Genomic DNA, 21,924 nt, shown 5'->3' with positions numbered 1-21,924 from the left:
ACGCGGAGAGCCGCAGTAGTGGTCGCGAGCACACAGAGCAATGGCACGCCGCAGCCGGCTTCTGGACAGCATGGAAACAGTGTGACGTCACAGCCATCACCTGTTCGCTATTCGTCCGTCTCCTCCAATGGGGTGGATTAATATAAAGACCAATAGAAAACAGCTATTTCAGCCAATGACAGATAATTAAGGAAACACCAATAAAGCATACCTTTCACCCCTCCTCCTCATCCCTTTACAGCCAATCAAGTAACGACACGGTTTTCTCGTGCAGCTATTTAAGGAATCAAGTGTGTTCATTTAGCAGTTAACGTAAGGCCCTGATGAAGGCTAGCTGTAACGCTGGCCGAAACGTTGGCGCATTTTAAATTTTGACGATGCGGTCTGATACCCTGAAGAATTTTATTGAAGAAGACAACGGCCGCGGAAGCCTACGCTTACAAAAAAAATGATTCATTCAGTCACAACAACGAGAATAACTCAGTCACACGCTTTTGGGATAGCCAGGCAAAGTTCCCATGGCGGGCAAAGATACCATTGAAGTCCTGGAGGCTATAAGTTGCTGGCACAGGGCGGGAATTGCTTCAGTGTTTTCTACCTGTAGCGACAAGTCACCCAGTGAAATCTAACGTGTCTGCTGTGCTGCTCCTCAGAGTTTCAATAATTTCCGTGGATTTTAGTTATTCTGATGTAAGGGTAAGTGGTCAGTTAATTTATCTATTATGGAGGGGGAATATTGGTTTCTTCTTTTTAGGTGTCATACTTTGACTACGTAATCCTTCTCTAGTTATTGAAAGTTCGGTCATGTTATTAGAAGGTATACAGCATTTGTACAATGGCGTCACTGCTGCAAATCGTCCATCTGGGCGGCGGCTTCTGGCCACTTTGTGTGGGAGCAAAACGTAAAATCAGTGGCTGATAAAGGACTCGACGGCGTCACAGTAACTTCTTATAAAGAGTACCCAGAAGCGGGAAATATGGAAAGGTAGGAAAAAGGAAAAACTGAAATCAGGCGAAGAAAGGAAAGGCAGTAAATAGAAAATGCGGACGTCCCGAAACCCAAACCTAAAAGAGCTCTTTTTGATGACAATGATGAATTGAGACAATGCCGTGATGAAATATTTTCAAATTCAAGAGCAGAAGAGCAGTGGATTTACTGCTAATTGTGCTGACTCTGGGCCCACGACCTCTGTACAGGAGGAGCACAATTTGACTGTTATTTGTGAAAAATGTAAATAATTTAATTCGAATAATGTTTTACAATAAAAGACATTTAGTTCTTTGTTAAAATAGGTTTTAATCCCTTATTTCTGAGTTTCAAATTAAGGGCCACTTTCCCCACTCAAGTCGATCCTTAGACTATTCGATATTGTCCTTCTATAGTTGCAGATTACAGTTAATTATTTCTATGCGTTTCCGTCTATCGCTCATCACCTTAAAAATAGGAATACCTTAGACTACACAGTTTTCCTGAGTTTTCCCTACAGACAGTCACGCGTGTGGGTCTTTCAACTGAAATGCCCTAATTTGTAGAAATAACAAAAAAAAAAAAGCTGTATGTAGGTTGCTGAGGGCAGCTATCAGTGTTAAAATGTTTCATAAAATGCAAGTAGTCACGCGACTATGTTTAGCTATTTGTGTAACACGCCCCCGTCACCTCCGTTTGCTGCAAGCCGCCGGTGTGTGCAGGCTCCGCTGCCGGCAGCCAACTGGACTGGAGTCAGGGACGCCCTCACCTTCGGCCCCAGGTGCTCACAGTCTGGCCGGGGCTCTGAGGACTGCCTCCACATCAACATCTTCGTACCCCAGACGGACGACGTCTCTCCACTGCCTGTAATGTTCTACATCTACGGCGGAGGCTTCACTGCTGGCACGTCCAACGGAAAGGCACCAGACTACTTCGTGGAGAACGGTATCCTCCTAGTGACTTTCAACTACCGCCTGGGTCCTCAGGGTGAGTACCTAATCACGGCATCGCCCCCATTCTCAATCCCAAACCTCACCAAAACAAACCAGACAAAAAAATGATCTCTTAAAATTTTAAAAAATAATTTCTTAATAATTATTTAGGTCCTGTACATTCAAATGTGGTAAATAGTTTCAGTTAACTAGGCAACCATATTTAGATCTGAGAACAAGTAAACAAGAGAAAATTGCCTGAAGTTAAGTTTTAACAGCTCAACCATGACCTTACAAAAAATTTTGAAATTGAGGAAATAAATCAGATTTATAGCACTCATGATGAAATTGTTTGTTTTCAGATCTGAAGATGATTGCTTAGTCAACTAGAACTAGTCATCACACTTTAATATTTTACATCGTACGTGATCTAGACAATATTATAGACGGTCCACCCTCATTAATGTGATCACCGCCTATTTTAGACATCAACGTGCAGGGGGAGGGGGAGGGGGAGAGGGGGAGGGGGTCGCAGAGAACAGTAAAGGCCTGGGGGTAGCGCAGAAAGGGAGTGATTTGTCTGGCGTCCTAAAGGGCATGATGATTGTTTTCCTTCCAAGACCGGAATCATTTACGAAAAGGCTCTGATTGTAAACTGTTCATGTGCAGTGGTCTGCGGTATAAAAGGTTCTGGCTTCGGACAGGGGGTGACATTAATGTGACTGCTAATGTATAAAGGTGTTACACCAGTTACAGATGTGTAATAATCCGAAAAGTGTCTTGGCTGGTTGCTGTATTTCTTTAAGTTATAAGAAATCCAATGAGAAGTCACGTTTCGTTCCACCAACAAATCAGCCAACTTCGTGTTGTGTTCGTGAGCACGTCCAAACGAAATAGCTCCTTTTTACAGTTCGTCACATCCCCACATCCAGTCATCTTACTGAACCTATTAATATTACTTTTTTGTGAGTCATCAGTGTTTTGACTGGTCTCATGCAGCCCGCCACCAATTCCTCTCCTGCGCCAACCTCTTCATCTAAGAGTAGCTTTTGCACACTGCGTCGTCAATTATTAGGTGGATGTATTCAGATCTCAGTTTTTGCTCTCCACAGCTCCCTCTAGTACCATGGAGCTTATTTCCTGATTTCATGACACATATCCCATTTTGCTGCCCATTCTTCTTGTCCATGTTTTCCATATGTTCCTTTCTTCGCCGATTCTGAGAAAAACCTCCATCACAGAAATTTCTTCCTCAAAATTAATACTTATTTTTGGTACCAGTAGACTTCTCTTGGCCAGGAATGCCCTCTTTTTCTATGCTAGTCTGATTTTTATATTCTCCTTGGTTCGTCCATCATGGGTTATTTGGCTGACTAGGTACCAGAAGTCCTCAACTTCGTTTACTTCGTGTTCAACTTCCATGTTAAGTTAATCGTTATTCTCATTTCTGCTATATCCCGTTACCTTTGATTTGATCCCAATTCATATTCTGTGCTCATTATATTGTTCATTCCATTCAGCAGATCCTGTGATACTCCACACTCAACGGGGAAAGCAATGTTATTAGGGAATCTTATCACTGATATTCTTTCACTTTTAATTTTAATCCCACTCTTGAACCTCTCTTTAATTTCCATCATCGCTTCCTCGGTATACAGATTGAACGGTAGGGGCAAAAGACTACATCCCTTTCTTAAACCATTTTAATCCGAGGCCTTTGTTCTGGACTTCCAATCTTATTGTTCCCTCTTGGTTCTAGCACATACTGTACCCGTCTTTACTTAGAGCTTACTCCTATTTTTCTTAGAATTTCGAACATCTTGCACTATTTAGCACTGCTGAACGCTTCTTGACGAATCCTTTAAGCATGATTTTCTTCAACCTTGCTTCCATTATCAAGCGCAACATGAGAACTACCTGTCTGGTGCCTTTACATTTTTAAAGCAAAACTGATGGTTACCTAACGGAACCACAGTTATGTTTCCCTTTCTTCTGTATTTTATTCTTGTCAGCAGCTTGGGTGCAAGAGTTATTAAACTGATTGCGCGTTAGTTTACGAACTTACCTGACCTCGCTATCTTCAGAATTGTGTGGATGATAGTTTTCCGGAAGTCTGGTGGTACGTTGTCAGTCTTATCGATTCTACACACTAGCTTAAATAGTCGTTTGGTTGCCACTTCACCCAAAGAATTTAGAAATCTCGATAGAATGTTAGCTATCCCTTCTTTCTTACTTAATCTCAAGTTTTCCATGTCGACTCGAATTTCGTCTTCTATCACGTTGTCAGACAAGTCCTAGACGTCATAGAGCTTCTTATCAATTGAGTAATGAAACTCTAATGCTCAAAAAAACGGAGATATACTTACTGCTTTTTCATAACTTGTTTTTGTTGTTATGGTCTTCAGTCCAGAGACTGGTTTGATCCAGCTCTCTATGTTGCTCTATCCTGTGCAAGCTTTCACATTTCCAAGTAACTACTGCTTCCTACATCCTTCTCAATCAGCTTAGTGTATTCATCTCTTGGTCTGCCTCTACGATTTTTACCCTCCTGGCTGCCCTCCAATACTAAAGTGGTGATCGCGAAATACCTCACAACATGTCATACCAATCAATCCCTTCTTCTAGTCAAGTTGTGCCACAAATTCCTCTTCTATTCAGTACCTCCTCATTACTCACGTGATCTAGCCATCTAATTTTCATCATTCTTCTTTAGCACCATATTTCGAAAGCTTCTACTCTCTTCTTATCTAAACTATTTATTGTCCACATTTCACATCGATACATGGCTGTACTCCATACAAATACTTTGAGAAAAGACTTCCTGAACTTAAAGTTAAAGTCGAAGTTAACAAATTTCTCTTCTTCAGAAACGCTTTTCTTGCCATTGCCAGTCTACATTTTATATCCTCCCTACTTCGCCCATCATCAGTTATTTTGATCCCCAAATAGCAAAACTCTTCTACTACTTTAAGTGTCTCATTTCCTAAACTAATTCCCTCAGCATTAACCGATTTAATTCGATTACATTCCATTAGCCTCGTTTTCCTTTTGTTGATATTCATCATATAGTCTCCTTTCTAAACACTGTCCATTCCGTTCAACTGCTCTTCCAGCTATTTCGCTGTCTCTGACAGAATTGCAATGTCATTGGCAAACCTCTTTTCCATGAATTTTAATGACGACTCCAAAATTTTTCTTTGGTTTCGTTTAATTGAATAACGTCGGGGTTAGGTTACAACCCTCACTCCCTCCCAACGACTGCTTCCCTTTCATGCTCCTTGACTCTTATAACTGCCGTATAGTTTCTGTACAAATTCTAAATAGCCTTTAGCTCCCTGTTTTTGACCCCTGACACCGTCAGAATTTGAAAGAGATTATTCCAGTCAACATTGTCAAAAACTTTCTATAGCTTTTCAAATGCTACAAATGTGGGTTTGCCCTTTCTTAATCTATCATCTAATTCGTAGGGTCAGTATTGCTTCACGGGTTTCAACATTTATACGGAAACCAAACTGATCTTCCACAAGATCGGCTTCAACCAGTTTCTCCATTCGTCTGTAAAGAATTGGTATCAGTATTTTGCATCCGCGACTTATTAAACCGATAGTTCGGTAATTTTCACACCTACCTTCACCTCCTTTCTTTGGAATTGGATTTATTATATTGATTTTGAAGTCTGAGGGTATTTCGCCTGTCTCATACATCTTGCTCATCAGATGGTAGATTTTTATCAGGGCTGGCTCTCCCAAGGCTATCAGTAGTTGTAATGGAGTGTTGTCCGCTCCTGGGGCCTTGTTTCGACTTTGGTGTTCCTGTGATCTGTCAAATTCTTCACGCAGTATCATATCTCCCATTTCATCTTCACTTACTTCCTCTTCCATTTCCGTATCATTGAACCCAAGTACATCGCACTTGTATAGACCCTCTACATACTCCTTCCACCTTTCTGCCTTTCCTTCTTTGCTTAGAACTGGGTTTCCTCCTGACCTCTTGATGTTCATGCAAGTGGTTCTCTTTTCTCCAAAGGTGTGTCTAATTTTCCTGTAGGCAGTATCTATCTTAACCCTAGTGATATATGCCTCTACATCCTTATATTTGCCCTCGACACATCCCTGCTTAACCATTTTGCGCTTCATGTTGATCTCATGTATGAGACGTTTGTATTCCTTTTTTCCTGCTTCATTTACTGCATTCTTATATTTTCTCCTTTCATCAATTAAAATCAGTATCTCTTCTGGTACAAAAGGATTTCTACTAGCCGTCGCCTTCTTACCTACTTGATCCTCTGCTGCCTTCACTATTTCGTCTTTCAAAACTACCCATTGTTCTTCTACTGTATTTCTTTTCCCCGTTGTCGCCAATGTTCCCTAATGCTCTCTCTGAAACTCTCTGCAACCTCTGGTTCTTTCAGTTTATCCAGGTCCCATCTCCTTAAATTCCCACCTTTTTACAGTTTCTTCAGTTTTAATCTACAGTTCGTAATCAATAGATTGTGGTCAGAATCCACATCTTCCCCTGGAAATGTGTTACATTTTAAAACCTGGTTCCTAAATCTCTTTTTTACCATTATATAATCTATTTGAAACCTTCCAGTGACTCCATGCCTCTTCCACATACACAACCTTCTTTCATGATTCTTAAACCAGGTGTTTGCTATGATTAAGTTATGCTCTGTGTAAAATTCTATCAGGCGGCTTCCTCCTTCATTCATTACCCCCATTCCATACTCAGCTACTACTGTTCCTTCTCTTCCTTTTTCTACTATCGAATTCCAGTCCCCGATGACTACTAAATTTTCGTCTCCCTTCACTCTCTAAATAATTTCTCTTATCTCATCATACATTTCTTCAATCTCTTCCTTTTATTCATAATTTAAACACGGTCCTTCATGCTCCAGGATAGTCGTAGGCATCTGAGGCGAAGTACAGGTTATTGGTCGGAGCTGAATACACCTTCGCAACTGCAGTTCTGGATTGGAGTCAGGGATCCAGATACTTGATGAACACCTTCGAATAAGAGTGTCTCTTGATGTTCGAATATCTGGCTTTACAGCATGAGGTCCCAGGAAAGTCGAATATTTAGCTGTGCACAATGATGTGCAAAGGCGGTGCAGCGGCGCGGTTCTTTCCGTCCCTTTACGACGAACCTGCACCTACCTGTGAACATTGTCTCAGCATACCATGAATATGGAAGCCGAGCGAAACCTACTGTACTTCGACGTGAACCAGGCTGCAATTAAAGTCACTAATCCACTTTTCGGGAGAAAGTTTTCACACTAAATGAAAGGTTGGAAAGTTTGTCCTCAATTAATATATTCTGAAACGTAGGTGAACAAGTATCACTGCCAAGCCCGTGCTAGTCTTAACACGGTCACTCACAACCCCTTTCATTCACGTTAGCAAGTTTATGGTGTTACGTTTCCCGAAAACATAATAGCTAAAAAAATATTGGTTGTTTTTGATTGAGAATGCTCGCCAAATATTAAGTCTGTCGCTACCAAATGCAGTCACAGTTTTTAGCCACCGACCTGCTAAATACGCCACGCGGAATATATGTCTTCTATCGTCACAAAATTCACTTAAATATTCCAAAATTTCTACATGCCCATCAGAATAATTATGCCGTCACTTTACCACACTTTTGATGTATGAAACACTGCTAGATCCGGCAACTTATCATTTCAATCGGAACTACTACTACATATGTCGGAACTGTTTCATGACTAGCCTCCGACTCCTGTCTAGAATACTCTAAGTCTTCTCTACCAGCAGAGAAAGGCGCGCGAAGAATATTGCTTCACTATTGGTCAGTCTACTCAACAGCCAATAGCAAAGCAACATTCTACCGCGTCAATCCGTGCTTTTCATCAATAACCAATCGCAACATAGTAAACCTAACGAGTGCACTTTTTAGCGACGTAATTATCTAATATGCTGAAGTTTTGCTTATGCATAAAGTTATTTACTATTGTTATTTATACCTGAATTAACTTTCCCTTTACCATAAACTTACTTTACAAATTTATTCTACAAAAATCCCCTTTCTCCATATCCATACTTCTTCGAAAAGTTCCCACACTAAATCGTACTACGTAAATCGTTAAACAATTATCTTCATATTAACGTTACACCACACTCACGCATCATGCATACTGCTAAAACACATTTATAACATTTCTCATCCACAAAAAGACATAATAACACTTTATGAAAATACTAGAGCAGTTTATGAAAAACATTCTATTACTTTAGTGCACTCTAGTGGGCACAATCGAAACTAAAATGACAGTCCCCCCTATCCAATATTGTCCTCTATAGGCTGATACATAAACTACGTGCGCGTCCAGTCTCGCGTCACCATCTGTCACTACCCAGCTCTGAGACACATCTCCCACTTAACTGCCTCCAAGGCAGGATCGGTATACGGCGCTACGCCTCAGTTGGTGGATGTTCAGCACTTGTATTGCACCCGGAATCTACTTTAAACGTCTCTAATGGAGGGGTCTGAACCGCCCTCAGTATTGAATGAGTGCGTAGTATTCAGTTTTGCCACACCAAGCCTTTGTCTGGTAGGCTCATTGTGGACACACTGGGAACCATCTGGAGGGGGGAGGGTAAAGTTCATCGTCGCTTTGAACGACAGGAGATCATTTTGTCCACCTGTCGCAGGGTTCCTGAGCCTGCAGAACGTCGACATCCCGGGGAACGCGGGCCTCAAGGACCAGCTGCTGGCGCTGCAGTGGGTACAGAGGAACATCGCGGCCTTTGGTGGTGACCCCACCGAGGTCACCATTTTCGGAGAGAGCGCTGGCGGTGCCTCATCGTCATTCCTGTTCCTCTCGCGGAAAGCCGAGGGTAAGAATGTTAAGATAAAATGTACAGGTATTTAGGGCTTGAAAACACGTCTCTCGCCTTACGAAACTGCATCTATAAAGGCACATTTGCATGCCGAGCGTGAGTTTCCTCGGAAACGCGAGATATTAATTAAATAAATAATCAGTGACAAATAAATAAAGCCTATGGCACACAACTGCAGCGCTGTGTCGCTGATAAAACAAAAGTACATTTACGTTACTCGTATGTTTGATTAAAAAAAAGGAAGAGCCCTGGTTGAAGTGGTGCGAGAAGCACGTATTTTAGTTTATTGTCTGGCACACCGCCATATTTCATGATATAGAAAATTACTGCGAGTTGCAACCATACTAGGCACTCGATTCTGAAAAGAATTTATATTTATAAAAGTAAGTAGGATTGTGAACTGTAGGCTTATTCATTGAATATATCTGATTTAACTAACTGTGTAATTTTTTTGTTTAGTAGACAGTCACCTCTGTACGACGTATTGACATGGCTGGCAAATTATTCTAATATTGAGATTTAGATTTGAGTCCGCACCTACCGCAGCAGTCTTTGGAAACGATTTAAATACGAAGTCCGATTATTTGAGTCTTATTTCACGGTCAACTACGAATAACATTATATTTACGAAAAAGCCATTGTCAAGCGTCTGATACCGAATAATCAAAACCTGACGACTCATAGGAGAGCCAATCATACAGATAAAAATAATTAATATTTTATTTTATTTTATTTTATTTTATATTGGCGACTGCGTGTCGGACTTGTTATTTTGTCATTTGTTACATTGTTCTCTTTGTTTCATGTGAAAAATTAACTTTCTGGACCTGGACGTGAATGTATGAGAAATAACAAAGATCTGAAGATATTTTCCAATTCTAAAATTTTGCGGGAAGACGCAATGAAGCTTCCAGCAAAATAAGGTAAGACGCAGCATCTTTGCATTGGCAGGCTTGACCAGACGCATAATTCAGTGTATTAGCTCTTCAGTAGATTCTGTAGTATTTCTTTCGCGCGTAGCAGTTTTCAGTGATAAATTTCATTCTCAGTACTTTTCCTTAAACAATAACTTCTGCAACAATACCAATACACGAGTGTACAATATGGCCGACTTCCGTACGATACGTTGTAACATGGACAGCAGCCATTAACAATAATCCCATATTCAGTTTACATTTTTAAATTAACAAATAGCCATTGTTGCTACGAGCGATTCATGCTCAACTGCATTTTATTTTAAAACCAGTGTCAAACATTAATTTCTTGAAATATATATCACGTGTGGCATGGTCATAACTAGAAAACAATACGCAAAGATGGAACAGCAAAGACATACTATTCAGACGCAATCCGACTCGGACGAGAGACAAGTGTTAGAAAATGACTTTACGACAGCAACCGGTAGTGACGATTCATCAAATATTGACGCAAGTGTTAACGGAAGTTTTGACAATAGGCCGTCCACCACAAAAATTTCAAAGTCTCAGTCAGAGCACATGTTAATGCATGACGTCACGTCTAATGACGCGGCGGGGGCAGAGACCTTGCAAACAGTAAACATTGCCAACATGTTACAAATGCTAATGAAGCAAAACGCCGAAAACATGGCAACCTTAAAGACACAAAATGACGAAATTAAATCTGACCTCATAGCAATCAAGGCATGTAATGACACTTTATGTAAACGTGTGGAACTTATAGACGCCACACTGACCAAACAGATGACTGAACTCAGTACGAAATTTTCCAAGCTTAATACGAGACAAGAAAAGACTACAACTGACGTAGCACTTTTACAGACACAATTAAAAAACCTTAATGTCACGTGTGAAGCTCTTAGTGAACAAATTCAAACATATCCTTCAGTACACGACAACCTTGAAAAACGAATTACTGACGTGCAGAATAAATTTGACGATGTTGAACAACACCTGACTGACATCTTACAATCTGATGCCACAGCTCATTTTCAAAATATTAATAAAGAATTTCATGATTGGGTAGAGAACAAAGACAAACATTTTGATAGATGCATACGTGAAAATTTACCAACAATTGTGCACGACTCCGTAGTGGAATACATCACTAATAACAAACAGCTGATTAGTGATGCAGTACAATCCGTCACTGCACCCATGAGACAATTCACCGATCAACCACAGTCTGAATGTAACGAAAATATCAGTCAAAATGTACAGTTCAGAAACCAATATACATACGAGTGTGACGCACACATACCGCACACAACATACACACAAGAACAAAACACACCACGACAACAACACATAACACAACGTGCAAACACAAACACAAGCTATTATCATGGTAAACTACAGCAACATTATCGTAATTACTCGCCAGCTGAGCATTGCAGTAATTACAGTGGTACAAATCCATATCATAATGCAAAGGAAGAAGAAAGCTTAATGAAACACAGGCAATTTCAGATTTTTATCCCAGAAAAACGAACCATTCATCCGGTGATTTTTCTCAAATCTTTTAGTAACGCATTTCCACGCACTTGGAGTGACCGGAAAAAGATTTCATATATTGTCGGTTACATCCAAGGCGATGCAGCTGTCTGGGCATACAGTCAAGCTGACGTATGTACCACGTACAGTGAGTTTGAGCGTGCTTTTCTGAACAAATTCTGGTCGCAATCCGTCCAGGAGCGACTCAGAAGACAAATTTTAGAACCTGAAACTTTTAACAGTAAAAATGGTAACTTACGCAGATATTTTGAAAAATACTTGAACATGAGACATTTTTTAGACGAACCAGTCGCAACACGTGATATACTCCGAGCGTTGAAGGCCAAATTGCCTTTCAACATTAAGGAAAAACTTCTACATATCCCGGATGACGATTCAGATTATTTTTTAACAGCTTTAGATTCGGTTGACATGTTACTTGAAGATCAGCGCTTCGCGCGGCAAAACAGCAGCCACAATGTTTACACTAGTGGTATGCAAAACATGCAGGCTTGCCAACACAATTCTGGCGCGCCCACAGTTGGATACGCGGTACAGCAAAAACAGCAAACTCACATGCAGTCTCAATACGGAAATCAAAATCAACACGCGTATTCCAATACAAACAACAATTACAACAGTAATAACACTTCATGCGGCAATCCATACAAAAGGCACCGCGGTAATAACAACAACGGTAACAACGGATACAAATGTAACAACAAAAACACAAACAGAAATAGAAATAATAATAACTACGAGCCAAGACAGCATCAAGGCTGGACTCGTAGCGATCAATACTTTCATTCAAATACTGCTTTACCACAGCAGCCACCAGGACAAAATTGGAGCATACCTTACGACCGACAGGTAAGTTATAATGCGCAACAGCAACAACAACCGCAAAAGTTTGGAGATCATAATAGGCAATATCCGAATGTGAATATAATAGAAATGACACCTGATGCACAACCCCAATCTGTGTCAGTACCTAGTACAAATGCTAATCCAACAAACTAGAAACAGTCACTACTTTGCCCCAGGTCGTGGCTGAAGAATTCTTGGGGGGCGACTTCAATGTTAATCAGTTATTTGACACCGCAATTGAACAACAAAATATTGATGTGCCTAATAATTCTAAACAAAAGCTACCTGTTTTATTTATAAGATACAACCACAATGACAATATATCAGATGAACTTTTACAAGACAGTACACAATGTCGTTTAAACACAAATGAAATTGTTTTAGCATCTACTACTGGTGTAGTAGGTGGGATTCCAACTACTATTATCTTAGATACAGGTGCAGCTGTGAGCGTTTTGTCTTTTAATTTCTATAAAAAGATGTGTGAATTGGAGCCTGTGCCTGAGTTTCCTGCCCAAAACTGTAAAATAACTACCGCTCTAGGTAATAAGTCATGTAGGGTTACAAAGCAAGTTTTTGTAAACGTTAAAATAGGTAATGGAACCGTACAATGGCCATTCCTGGTTGTACAAAACCTTGTGACAGATTGCATATTAGGAATAGATATTATGAGCGAGAAGGACTGCATTATAGACTTCTCCAAAGGTAAATGTATTTTAAATGATAAAGGCAGTGTAATTATTATTGATTTGGACAGGAGAACTCTAAAGCATGACAAACACTGTATAGGGTACAAGGTTCAGTTAGTACTTGACAAAGACATTCAAGACATGCAAACACACTCATCTGACACAGAGCTAATGGACTTGAAAACATTGCTTGATCATAAGATAAGTGAAGCTACAGCTCTCAGTGTACATGAACGTATAAAACTACAGGAAGTGTTATCCAAATATTTACAAGTTTTTACCAAACGATTAGGTGTTATCAACACGTATGTGTACAAGATTGAAGTTAAGCCTCACAAGATCTTCTACCATAAGACATATAACGTACCGTTATCTCAACGACCTGCTGTGTGGCAAGAACTAAAACAAATTACAACACAGATAATAAGTAGTATAGAAATTTTCATTTCAGCGGTTCCAGTGACGCAGTTGAAGACAGAAGAACTTTTCTTTCAACGCCGCGGCACCACCGAGAAGACTGAATATTAAAGTAAAATTTATGATTACGTAACAGTGAATGATATATAAATTTTTCACGGAACATTTGTGACTGTAGGTACCACTGACTTGGTATGACACCTGACGAACCGACAGACGTCATCTGTGAAGCGATCTTTTACTTCGAGAAATAGATTAGACGCACATCTCTCAGCACGAAAAGCATCTATCAGTAGTCAAGGCCACACAGACACTCTACACACACGCACAAAACGCGAGGAATCGAACATTTTCTCTCTTACTATTTTGAATATTTATTGAGTAGCGAAAACGCCTGGTCTTGCCTACTGATGTAATGAATGTTGTGTCTAACCTATCTTAATTTCAGATGACATCACAAAAAACATCGATAATATCCCAGCAAAACCGCTAAAGAGGATGTAAATATCTGCAATTCATGTAATCAAATGTGACACAATGTAATAACCTATAGCTATGTAATGATGATGTAAACATGTTTATGTGCAACTGTATTATGTTTATGCTAAGAAAATATGTGACGTGTGTATGTATTATTACTTATTTTTTTTAACTGATGTATCATGTAAAAATTTGAACAAAACGAGTGCCAAAAAGACATTGCATAGTGAACCTCTGTTCACGGACATTAACGAACATTTAGGTGAGCTATATTCAGCAAAAAACTGAAAATGTGAAGTGAATAATTCGTGCATCGTCTAGTGACATTACTACAGTACCCAACTTCAAGATCTTAACTGGATTAAATGGACACAAAGTGCCTGTCCAGAAAACAACACGACGGGTGGAAGAATTTTGGTTGGAACTTCAGGGAATGAAATGTTCTCGAAATGTGACGGACACTCTTACCTGGACTGTCCATGGATCGACGCCAGCTATGTGCCGTCCGAGGTTCTGCAACCAAGCTTCCACGGAATGTAAAAAAAAAAACGAACTGCACGTGGACCAATTACTCGACGGGTCACGTCTGATCTGTAATAAACAATGCTTTTTGTCACAACGAACTGCATCACAACGACTATAATGGAAATAGGAAATGGACATGCTTATGTATCAATCACGTTGTTATACAGCGATGTTACTGTGATCAAGAAAACTTTACCACGACGACACTAACCTGTGAAACTGTACTGTGCAGTAGATGAATATAAACTGCAATAACGACGCGATGTGTATAGGTCAACGCACCTGAAACAACAGAACATTTTTCGTTGAAGCATTTCATTGCAATGCTATGTAACTAAAAACATTCAACAATCTAAAGTTGTATTGTGTTATAACAAATATTGTAATTTTAAAACTAAGTTACCTGTCATAGAATGTAGTCTTCATATGTAATCTTGGTGGAATATTTTCTTTGTGCAACGACTAAGAAATGCGCGCGCACACGAACAATATGAACTGCAATACTGTGCCGCGTGATCTAAATTTACGAAATAACGGCAGTGCCGTAGTTACACAGACGCTTCTGCGCATGCGCGCACTCTATCTGCCAACATAAGAACTTTTCGGCGCACGCGCGTCATTCAAATTTTGTATATAATATACAGTATAATGTAAGTCATGTAAATAGTTGTACATAACTTAGATTTTCTTGTGCCTTTAGGTGAATTGCTCGCCTGCAGGTGTGTCCTTTCGCCTCGCAATTCAGGAGGCAATATAAAGGCACATTTGCATGCCGAGCGTGAGTTTCCTCGGAAACGCGAGATATTAATTAAATAAATAATCAGTGACAAATAAATAAAGCCTATGGCACACAACTGCAGCGCTGTGTCGCTGATAAAACAAAAGTACATTTACGTTACTCGTATGTTTGATTAAAAAAAAGGAAGAGCCCTGGTTGAAGTGGTGCGAGAAGCACGTATTTTAGTTTATTGTCTGGCACACCGCCATATTTCATGATATAGAAAATTACTGCGAGTTGCAACCATACTAGGCACTCGATTCTGAAAAGAATTTATATTTATAAAAGTAAGTAGGATTGTGAACTGTAGGCTTATTCATTGAATATATCTGATTTAACTAACTGTGTAATTTTTTTGTTTAGTAGACAGTCACCTCTGTACGACGTATTGACATGGCTGGCAAATTATTCTAATATTGAGATTTAGATTTGAGTCCGCACCTACCGCAGCAGTCTTTGGAAACGATTTAAATACGAAGTCCGATTATTTGAGTCTTATTTCACGGTCAACTACGAATAACATTACATTTACGAAAAAGCCATTGTCAAGCGTCTGATACCGAATAATTAAACGTCACGTAAATATTAATTACAACCAATCACTATCATACAATAATACATAATTAATATTTTATTTTATTTTATTTTATTTATTTTATACATCGCAAGTGAGAGAATAGCGTAGAAACGCGATACTTAGAGTATCGCTGTACTAGGGTATCAGTTTTATAGTGTTAGATCGAGGGGGAAGATTAGAGGGGCGATAGAAATAGCCAACAGAAAAGAGGGGACGTGTACCGACTTGGCTGCCGCCAGTAACAGCACTACGGAACTACAGCTCAACAGAGGCAACACACACACACACACACACACACACACACACACACACACACACACACACACAGTCGCGGGAGACCACAGCGGGCCGGCCGCGGTAGCCGTGCGGTTCTAGGCGCTTCAGTCCCGAACCGCGAGGCTGCTACGGTCGCAGGTTCGAATCCTGCCTTTGGCATGGATGTGTGTGATGTCCTTAGGTTAGTTAGGTTTAAGTAGTTCTAAGTTCTAGGGGATTGATGACCTCAGAAGTTAAGTCCCGTAGTGCTCAGAGCCATTTGAACCAGACCACAGCGGCCCCGGGTACACAGAGTACTGGTACACCTCAGCCAGGCACTAGGCAGCAAGCAAACAGCGCTGACACCTAAACCTTCAAATGTCAGACACAGGGATCGGTACCGAACGTTGCATCTCGATAGAATACAGTTCGTGCAAAGTGCTGCCGTCCAGGAGGATGTGAGAAAGCGGTAAGTAGTAAGTACCACATGACCTACGTAGCACAAATAAAGCGCAGTTGTGAGCGTTTGCTGTGTGGAGCTCATGCGGGGAAGTCGTAAGAGCGTTATTTCGTCGTACGAAGGATCCCTCGCTAGTTTTTGTACTGTAGTAAGCTTGAAACCATTATATGGCACAATATGTTCCTGACACGTAAAAGGACTGTTCGGAATTTGTAGCTTTCGCTTCATTTATTTGAAAGTATCAAACCTATAGGGTACATTTTAGTTTCGCAGAATAAACACTGAGAATCGGAACAGAAGAATGAAGCAACAATTGCATCACACTTGTGAAAGTATTAATAGGAATAAAAATAACAAAGACATCAAGAAGAACAGTAATTGAATGCTAGATGGCAGCACCGCTGTACATCCATAAATTCCGTACAGTCCTTTTACAAGTGAGGAACATGTTGTGCTATATAATAGTTTTACACGTGCTGCAGTTCAAAAACTGGGGTGACCATTGGTTGATCCCAGTACTCTTGGTACGATGAACTAACGCTCTACCGATTTCACCACTCGAGCTCCTCACGACAGACGCTCACAGATATTTTTTCCTGTGCTCTATAGGTCATGTCATTACTTACCGTTGACGCAGCTTCGCCTGGACGACAGCGTATACCACAAACTATATCGGTGTTTTGGTTGATACTCTATCGATGTACCAATGTTTGGTACCGTTATGATTGTCTGACGTCTAGAGGCTTGGGTGTGACTCACTGCTGCCGCCCGTTTACCATTGGCTTAACTCCATCAGTGGCTAGCAATAAAGTAAACTCCAATCAAGAACGTCTATTTCCACCAGTGACAAGAAACAATGAAAACACCAGTAAAGAGAATGCATTAAATGAATTCTTAATTGCGAATGAGGACAGCCATCAGCTGTAGAATGATATGACAACAATGAAAATTTCTGCCGGATCGGACTCGAACCCGGATCTCCCGCTCGTCGCGAGCGATCGCCTTACCATTTTTTTTAAGTATGTCAAGTTGGTTTATTTGTCATCGTAGAGTGCAAAATGATGTCGCGTGTTATAAAAGTTTCAGTACTGCATCGTGGCCAGAAATAAGGAATTACAGTATTAATATTCAATCATTCACATATTACTCATTTTGTCTCTATGAGTAATCATAATCGTGTCATGGCACGTCAAGGCTTCGGGCTCTTCCTTACGATGATGACCGTCGCCCGGGTGAAGATTCAGTCCGGTGAAGGACAACCGTCAGCTCATGTGTCAATTGTCCTTCCGAGCTACAGCTATAAAAATGTTTCCTCCGGGCCGGGTTCCAACCAGCGATCTACGGATTTCTGCTTACAGAACCTCTACTGTCCACGTAAATTCAAGTCCTTAGTTCGAGTTTTAATTTCTCTCTGAGTAGTTTGTCATTTTCGTTCGTAATTTCTTGCAGTAAGATAAATGAAAAGGTAAGTCGAACGCTCCCGATGAGCGGGAAAACCGGGTTCGAGTCGCATTCCGGCACAAATTTTCATTGTCATCATTCCATTCTCAGCTGATGGTTGTCTTTATTCGCAATTGCGAATTTAGTTAGTTTATTTCGTAACGACTGTAGTCGCCGCAGTGCCTTTGCATCGTAATCAGAATAACACAGGCAATGCAATATCGTATCGCATAGTATAATAAAAACAAGCGCCACCTCATCCTCGCCGGCCGCTAGTGCCGAGCGCTTCTAGTGAGAAAGCGCAGGTCGTTCCCATTTTCAAGAAGGGTCATAAATCAGATGCGAATAATTATAGGCCTATTTCGCTTACGTCAATCTGTTGTAGAATAATGGAACATGTTTTGTGTTCTCGTATTATGACGTTCTTAGATAATACAAATCTCCTTCATCATAGCCAACATGGATTCCGCAAACAGAGATCATGTGAAACTCAGCTCGCCCTATTTGCCCAAGAAATTCACAGTGCCGTAGACACTGGCGAGCAGATTGATGCCGTATTCCTGGACTTCAGGAAGGCATTTGATACGGTTCCGCACTTACGTTTAGTGAAAAAAATACGAGCTTACGGAATATCGGACCAGGTTTGCGATTGGATTCAGGATTTCCTAGAAGAAAGAACACAACATGTCATTCTTAACGGTTCAAAATCTGCAGATGTAGAGGTAATTTCGGGAGTACCGCAGGGAAGCGTGATAGGACCTTTATTGTTTACAATATACATAAATGACTTAGTCGACAACATCGGTAGCTCCGTGAGGCTATTTGCAGATGACACGGTTGTCTACAAGAAAGTAGCAACATCAGAAGACTCGTACGTACTCCAGGAGGACCTGCAGAGGATTAATGCATGGTGCGACAGCTGGCAGCTTTCACTAAACGTAGATAAATGTAATATAATGCGCATACATAGGGGCAGAAATCCATTCCAGTACGATTATACCACAGGTGGTAAATCATTGGAAGCGGTAACGACCGTAAAATACTTAGGAGTTACTATCCGGAGCGATCTGAAGTGGAATGATCACATAAAACAAATAGTGGGAAAAGCAGGCGCCAGGTTGAGATTCATAGGAAGAATTCTAAGAAAATGTGACTCATCGACGAAAGAAGTAGCTTACAAAACGCTTGTTCGTCCGATTCTTGAGTATTGCTCATCAGTATGGGACCCTTACCAGGTTGGATTAATAGAAGAGATAGACATGATCCAGCGAAAAGCAGCGCGATCCGTCATGGGGACATTTAGTCAGCGCGAGAGCGTTACGGAGATGCTGAACAAGCTCCAGTGGCGGACACTTCAAGAAAGGCGTTACGCAATACGGAGAGGTTTATTATCGAAATTACGAGAGAGCACATTCCGGGAAGAGATGGGCAACATATTACTACCGCCCACATATATCTCGCGTAATGATCACAACGAAAAGATCCGAGAAATTAGAGCAAATACGGAGACTTACAAGCAGTCGTTCTTCCCACGCACAATTCGTGAATGGAACAGGGAAGGGGGGATCAGATAGTGGTACAATAAGCACCCTCCGCCACACACCGTAAGGTGGCTCGCGGAGTATAGATGTAGATGTAGATGTAGATGTAGGCGCTTCACTCTGGAACCGCGCGACCGCTACGGTCGCAGGTTCGAATCCTGCCTCGGGCATGGATGTGTGTGATGTCCTTAGGTTAGTTAGGTTTAAGTAGTTCTAAGTTGTAGGGGACTGATGACCTCAGATGTTAAGTCCCATAGTGCTCAGAGCCATATGAACCTCATCCTCAATAGCCTACCAGAATTCGATGATAGCTTCTTCCGCCAGCATACGAGTATAAAAACCAAACTTTTCTCATTCAGCAGTTAGAGAAAAAAATACCGTGAGGAAGGCAAGCTGCAATAGTGACGAAAAATTGGAAGTTTTACACAATGACAAATGGGTCACAGACCCAGAAGAATTTTATGGTTTATATCAAGGCGTTCACGGTGCAGCACTTGCCACTAGCGTAATTAATTTGGCAACTAACCGTTTAGAAAGGAAAGAAAGAAAATTCTTCATATTGTTCTAGACGTAGATAAGATTGCGTCGTCTCCCCTTAGAGTCCTCCCGTGTGTAAACAGCCTGGTGGTGTTGAGACTGGGGTGATGACCAGCGGACGCGTCTGTGCCTGCAGGCCTGTTCCGGGCAGCGGTGATGGAGAGCGGCGTCGCCTCCACCCCGTGGGCGCTGCAGCCCAGCCCGCGCGACGTCGCCTACCGGCTGGGCGCCGCCCTGGGCTTCCAGCAGCAGGGGGACAACGCCACACTGGACGACGAACGCCTCGCAGCCTTCCTGAGGGCGGCCGACCCAGAGGACCTGTCGACGGCCCAGATCGTAAGTCTCTGCTCAGAAAGAACCTTGCGGCTTTAACGCAGCCCTAGCTCTCTCAAAATTAATTCGAGCAATTAGTTCACGAGCCCACTCTAATAGCAAACGGTTGTCTAAGCACACTTATACTCTTAGCAGTAATAATCCTGAGAGACAGGACTGTTGTAGCAAGACTGAATACCGTAATCCTCACATACTCCAAACATAAACGAAAAATATATCTGTTCAAAAAAGCAGATGAAAATTCACTTGACGCCTTCCTCAGAGATAGTCTGGATTTCTTCCAAAATAACAATATAAGTGTTGGCCAAATGTACCTTGAATTAAAAGCAATAGTATCGACAGCAACTGAGACATTCATGCCAAATAAATTAACAAACGACAGAGCTGGTCCCCCATGGTACAAAAACAGGTCAGAACACTGTTGAAGAAACAATGAAAAAAAATCACTTCAAATTTTAACCAACGCGAAATCCCCAACATTGGCGATCCCTTACAGTAAATCGAAATTTTGCGCGTACTTCAATGCGAGATGCTTATAATAGTTTTACCAATGAAACTTTGTCTCGAAACCTGGCAGAAAAACCTAGGAGATTCTGATCGTATGTAATCTGCTAGCGGCAAGACAGAATCAATGACGTCACTGCTCGATAACGGCAGAAATACTGTCCATGGCAGTGCTGCTAAAACAGAGTCATTAAACAGTCTTCCGAAATTCCTTCACCGAAGAAGACGAAGTAAATGTTCCAGGATTCTAATCAAAGATAACTGCCAACATGAGTAACGTAGAACTCGATATCCTCAGAAAAGTGGAGCAACTTAAATCATTTAAGCAAGTCTACCTGTTCAGACTGTATACCTATTAGGTTCCTTCCAGAGTATGCTAATGCTATAGCTCCACACTTAACAATCATATACATCCGCGCGCTCGATGAAAGATCCGTACTTTAAAGACTGGAAAGTTGCACACGTCTCACCATTATTCAAGAAAGGCAATAGAAGTAAGCCACTGAATTATAGGCCAATATGATTATAGTCGATATGCAGCAGGATTTCGCAACATACTGTATATTGTATTGGAACATTGTGACTTACTTCGTAGAGGTTTCTTAAAAATCTTCACCCCCTGTTTCACCCCAAAGGGGTTGAATTTCCAGAAACAGTGAAACACGTATTTCTTTCGTTCCTAATTGAAAAACCAAGTACCGATTTTAGCTTTAAAATGCTTTCTTTCACAGTGAAATGTTTTCATGAAACATTTCACTGCCTGTTTCACTATATTACGGATTGAGTTTTCACAATAGTGGAATGTATATTTCTCTATTTCTAACAAAGAAGCCAAATACAAATTTTCATAGACTTCGCTTTAAAAATACTTGCGTAATGAAATATTTCCTCGAAGGTTTTCATCTCTTATTTCACCCCCATAGGGGATGAATTTCCAACAAGTGACACACGTATTTTTTATTTCTAACGGAGAAGCAAATGCAAATTTTCATACATTTAGCTTTGAAAATATGGTCGTAATGAAATATTTCGTAAAACATTTCAACTTTTTTCACCCTCTTAGGGACTGCATTTCCAAAATCACTGAATTGGTAACCGAAAAATAAAACACTAATTTTCATAGATGTAGCTTTAAAAATACTTTAGTAGTCTTCAGTTATGATTTATTTTCAAAAAAAGTTTCACCCCCAATGGGGGTTAAATTTCCAAAAATGCTGAAAAAAAATTTCTTTATTTCTGACAGAGAAACCAAAGACCAATTACCGGAAGTCAGATTTCAAAATTCCTTCATCAG

At 40.8% G+C, this 21,924-nt stretch overlaps 1 protein-coding gene across 1 annotated transcript in view; it reads left to right on the top strand.

Annotated features, from left to right (window-relative positions):
- LOC124623045 (putative inactive carboxylesterase 4) overlaps positions 1–21,924 on the top strand; it is a 42,348-nt gene that overhangs the window by 8,856 nt on the left and 11,568 nt on the right. Inside the window, exons 3-5 of the mRNA XM_047148837.1 lie at positions 1,690–1,954; positions 8,568–8,753; positions 19,930–20,129. Of these exons, the coding sequence (XP_047004793.1) occupies positions 1,690–1,954; positions 8,568–8,753; positions 19,930–20,129 (651 nt within the window). The remainder of the gene's footprint in view (positions 1–1,689; positions 1,955–8,567; positions 8,754–19,929; positions 20,130–21,924) is intronic.

The sequence above is a fragment of the Schistocerca americana genome, chromosome 7 (genome assembly GCF_021461395.2).
Source record: "Schistocerca americana isolate TAMUIC-IGC-003095 chromosome 7, iqSchAmer2.1, whole genome shotgun sequence".
Classification (NCBI taxonomy): domain Eukaryota; kingdom Metazoa; phylum Arthropoda; class Insecta; order Orthoptera; family Acrididae; genus Schistocerca; species Schistocerca americana.
This window is presented reverse-complemented; position numbering and strand designations above follow the sequence as displayed.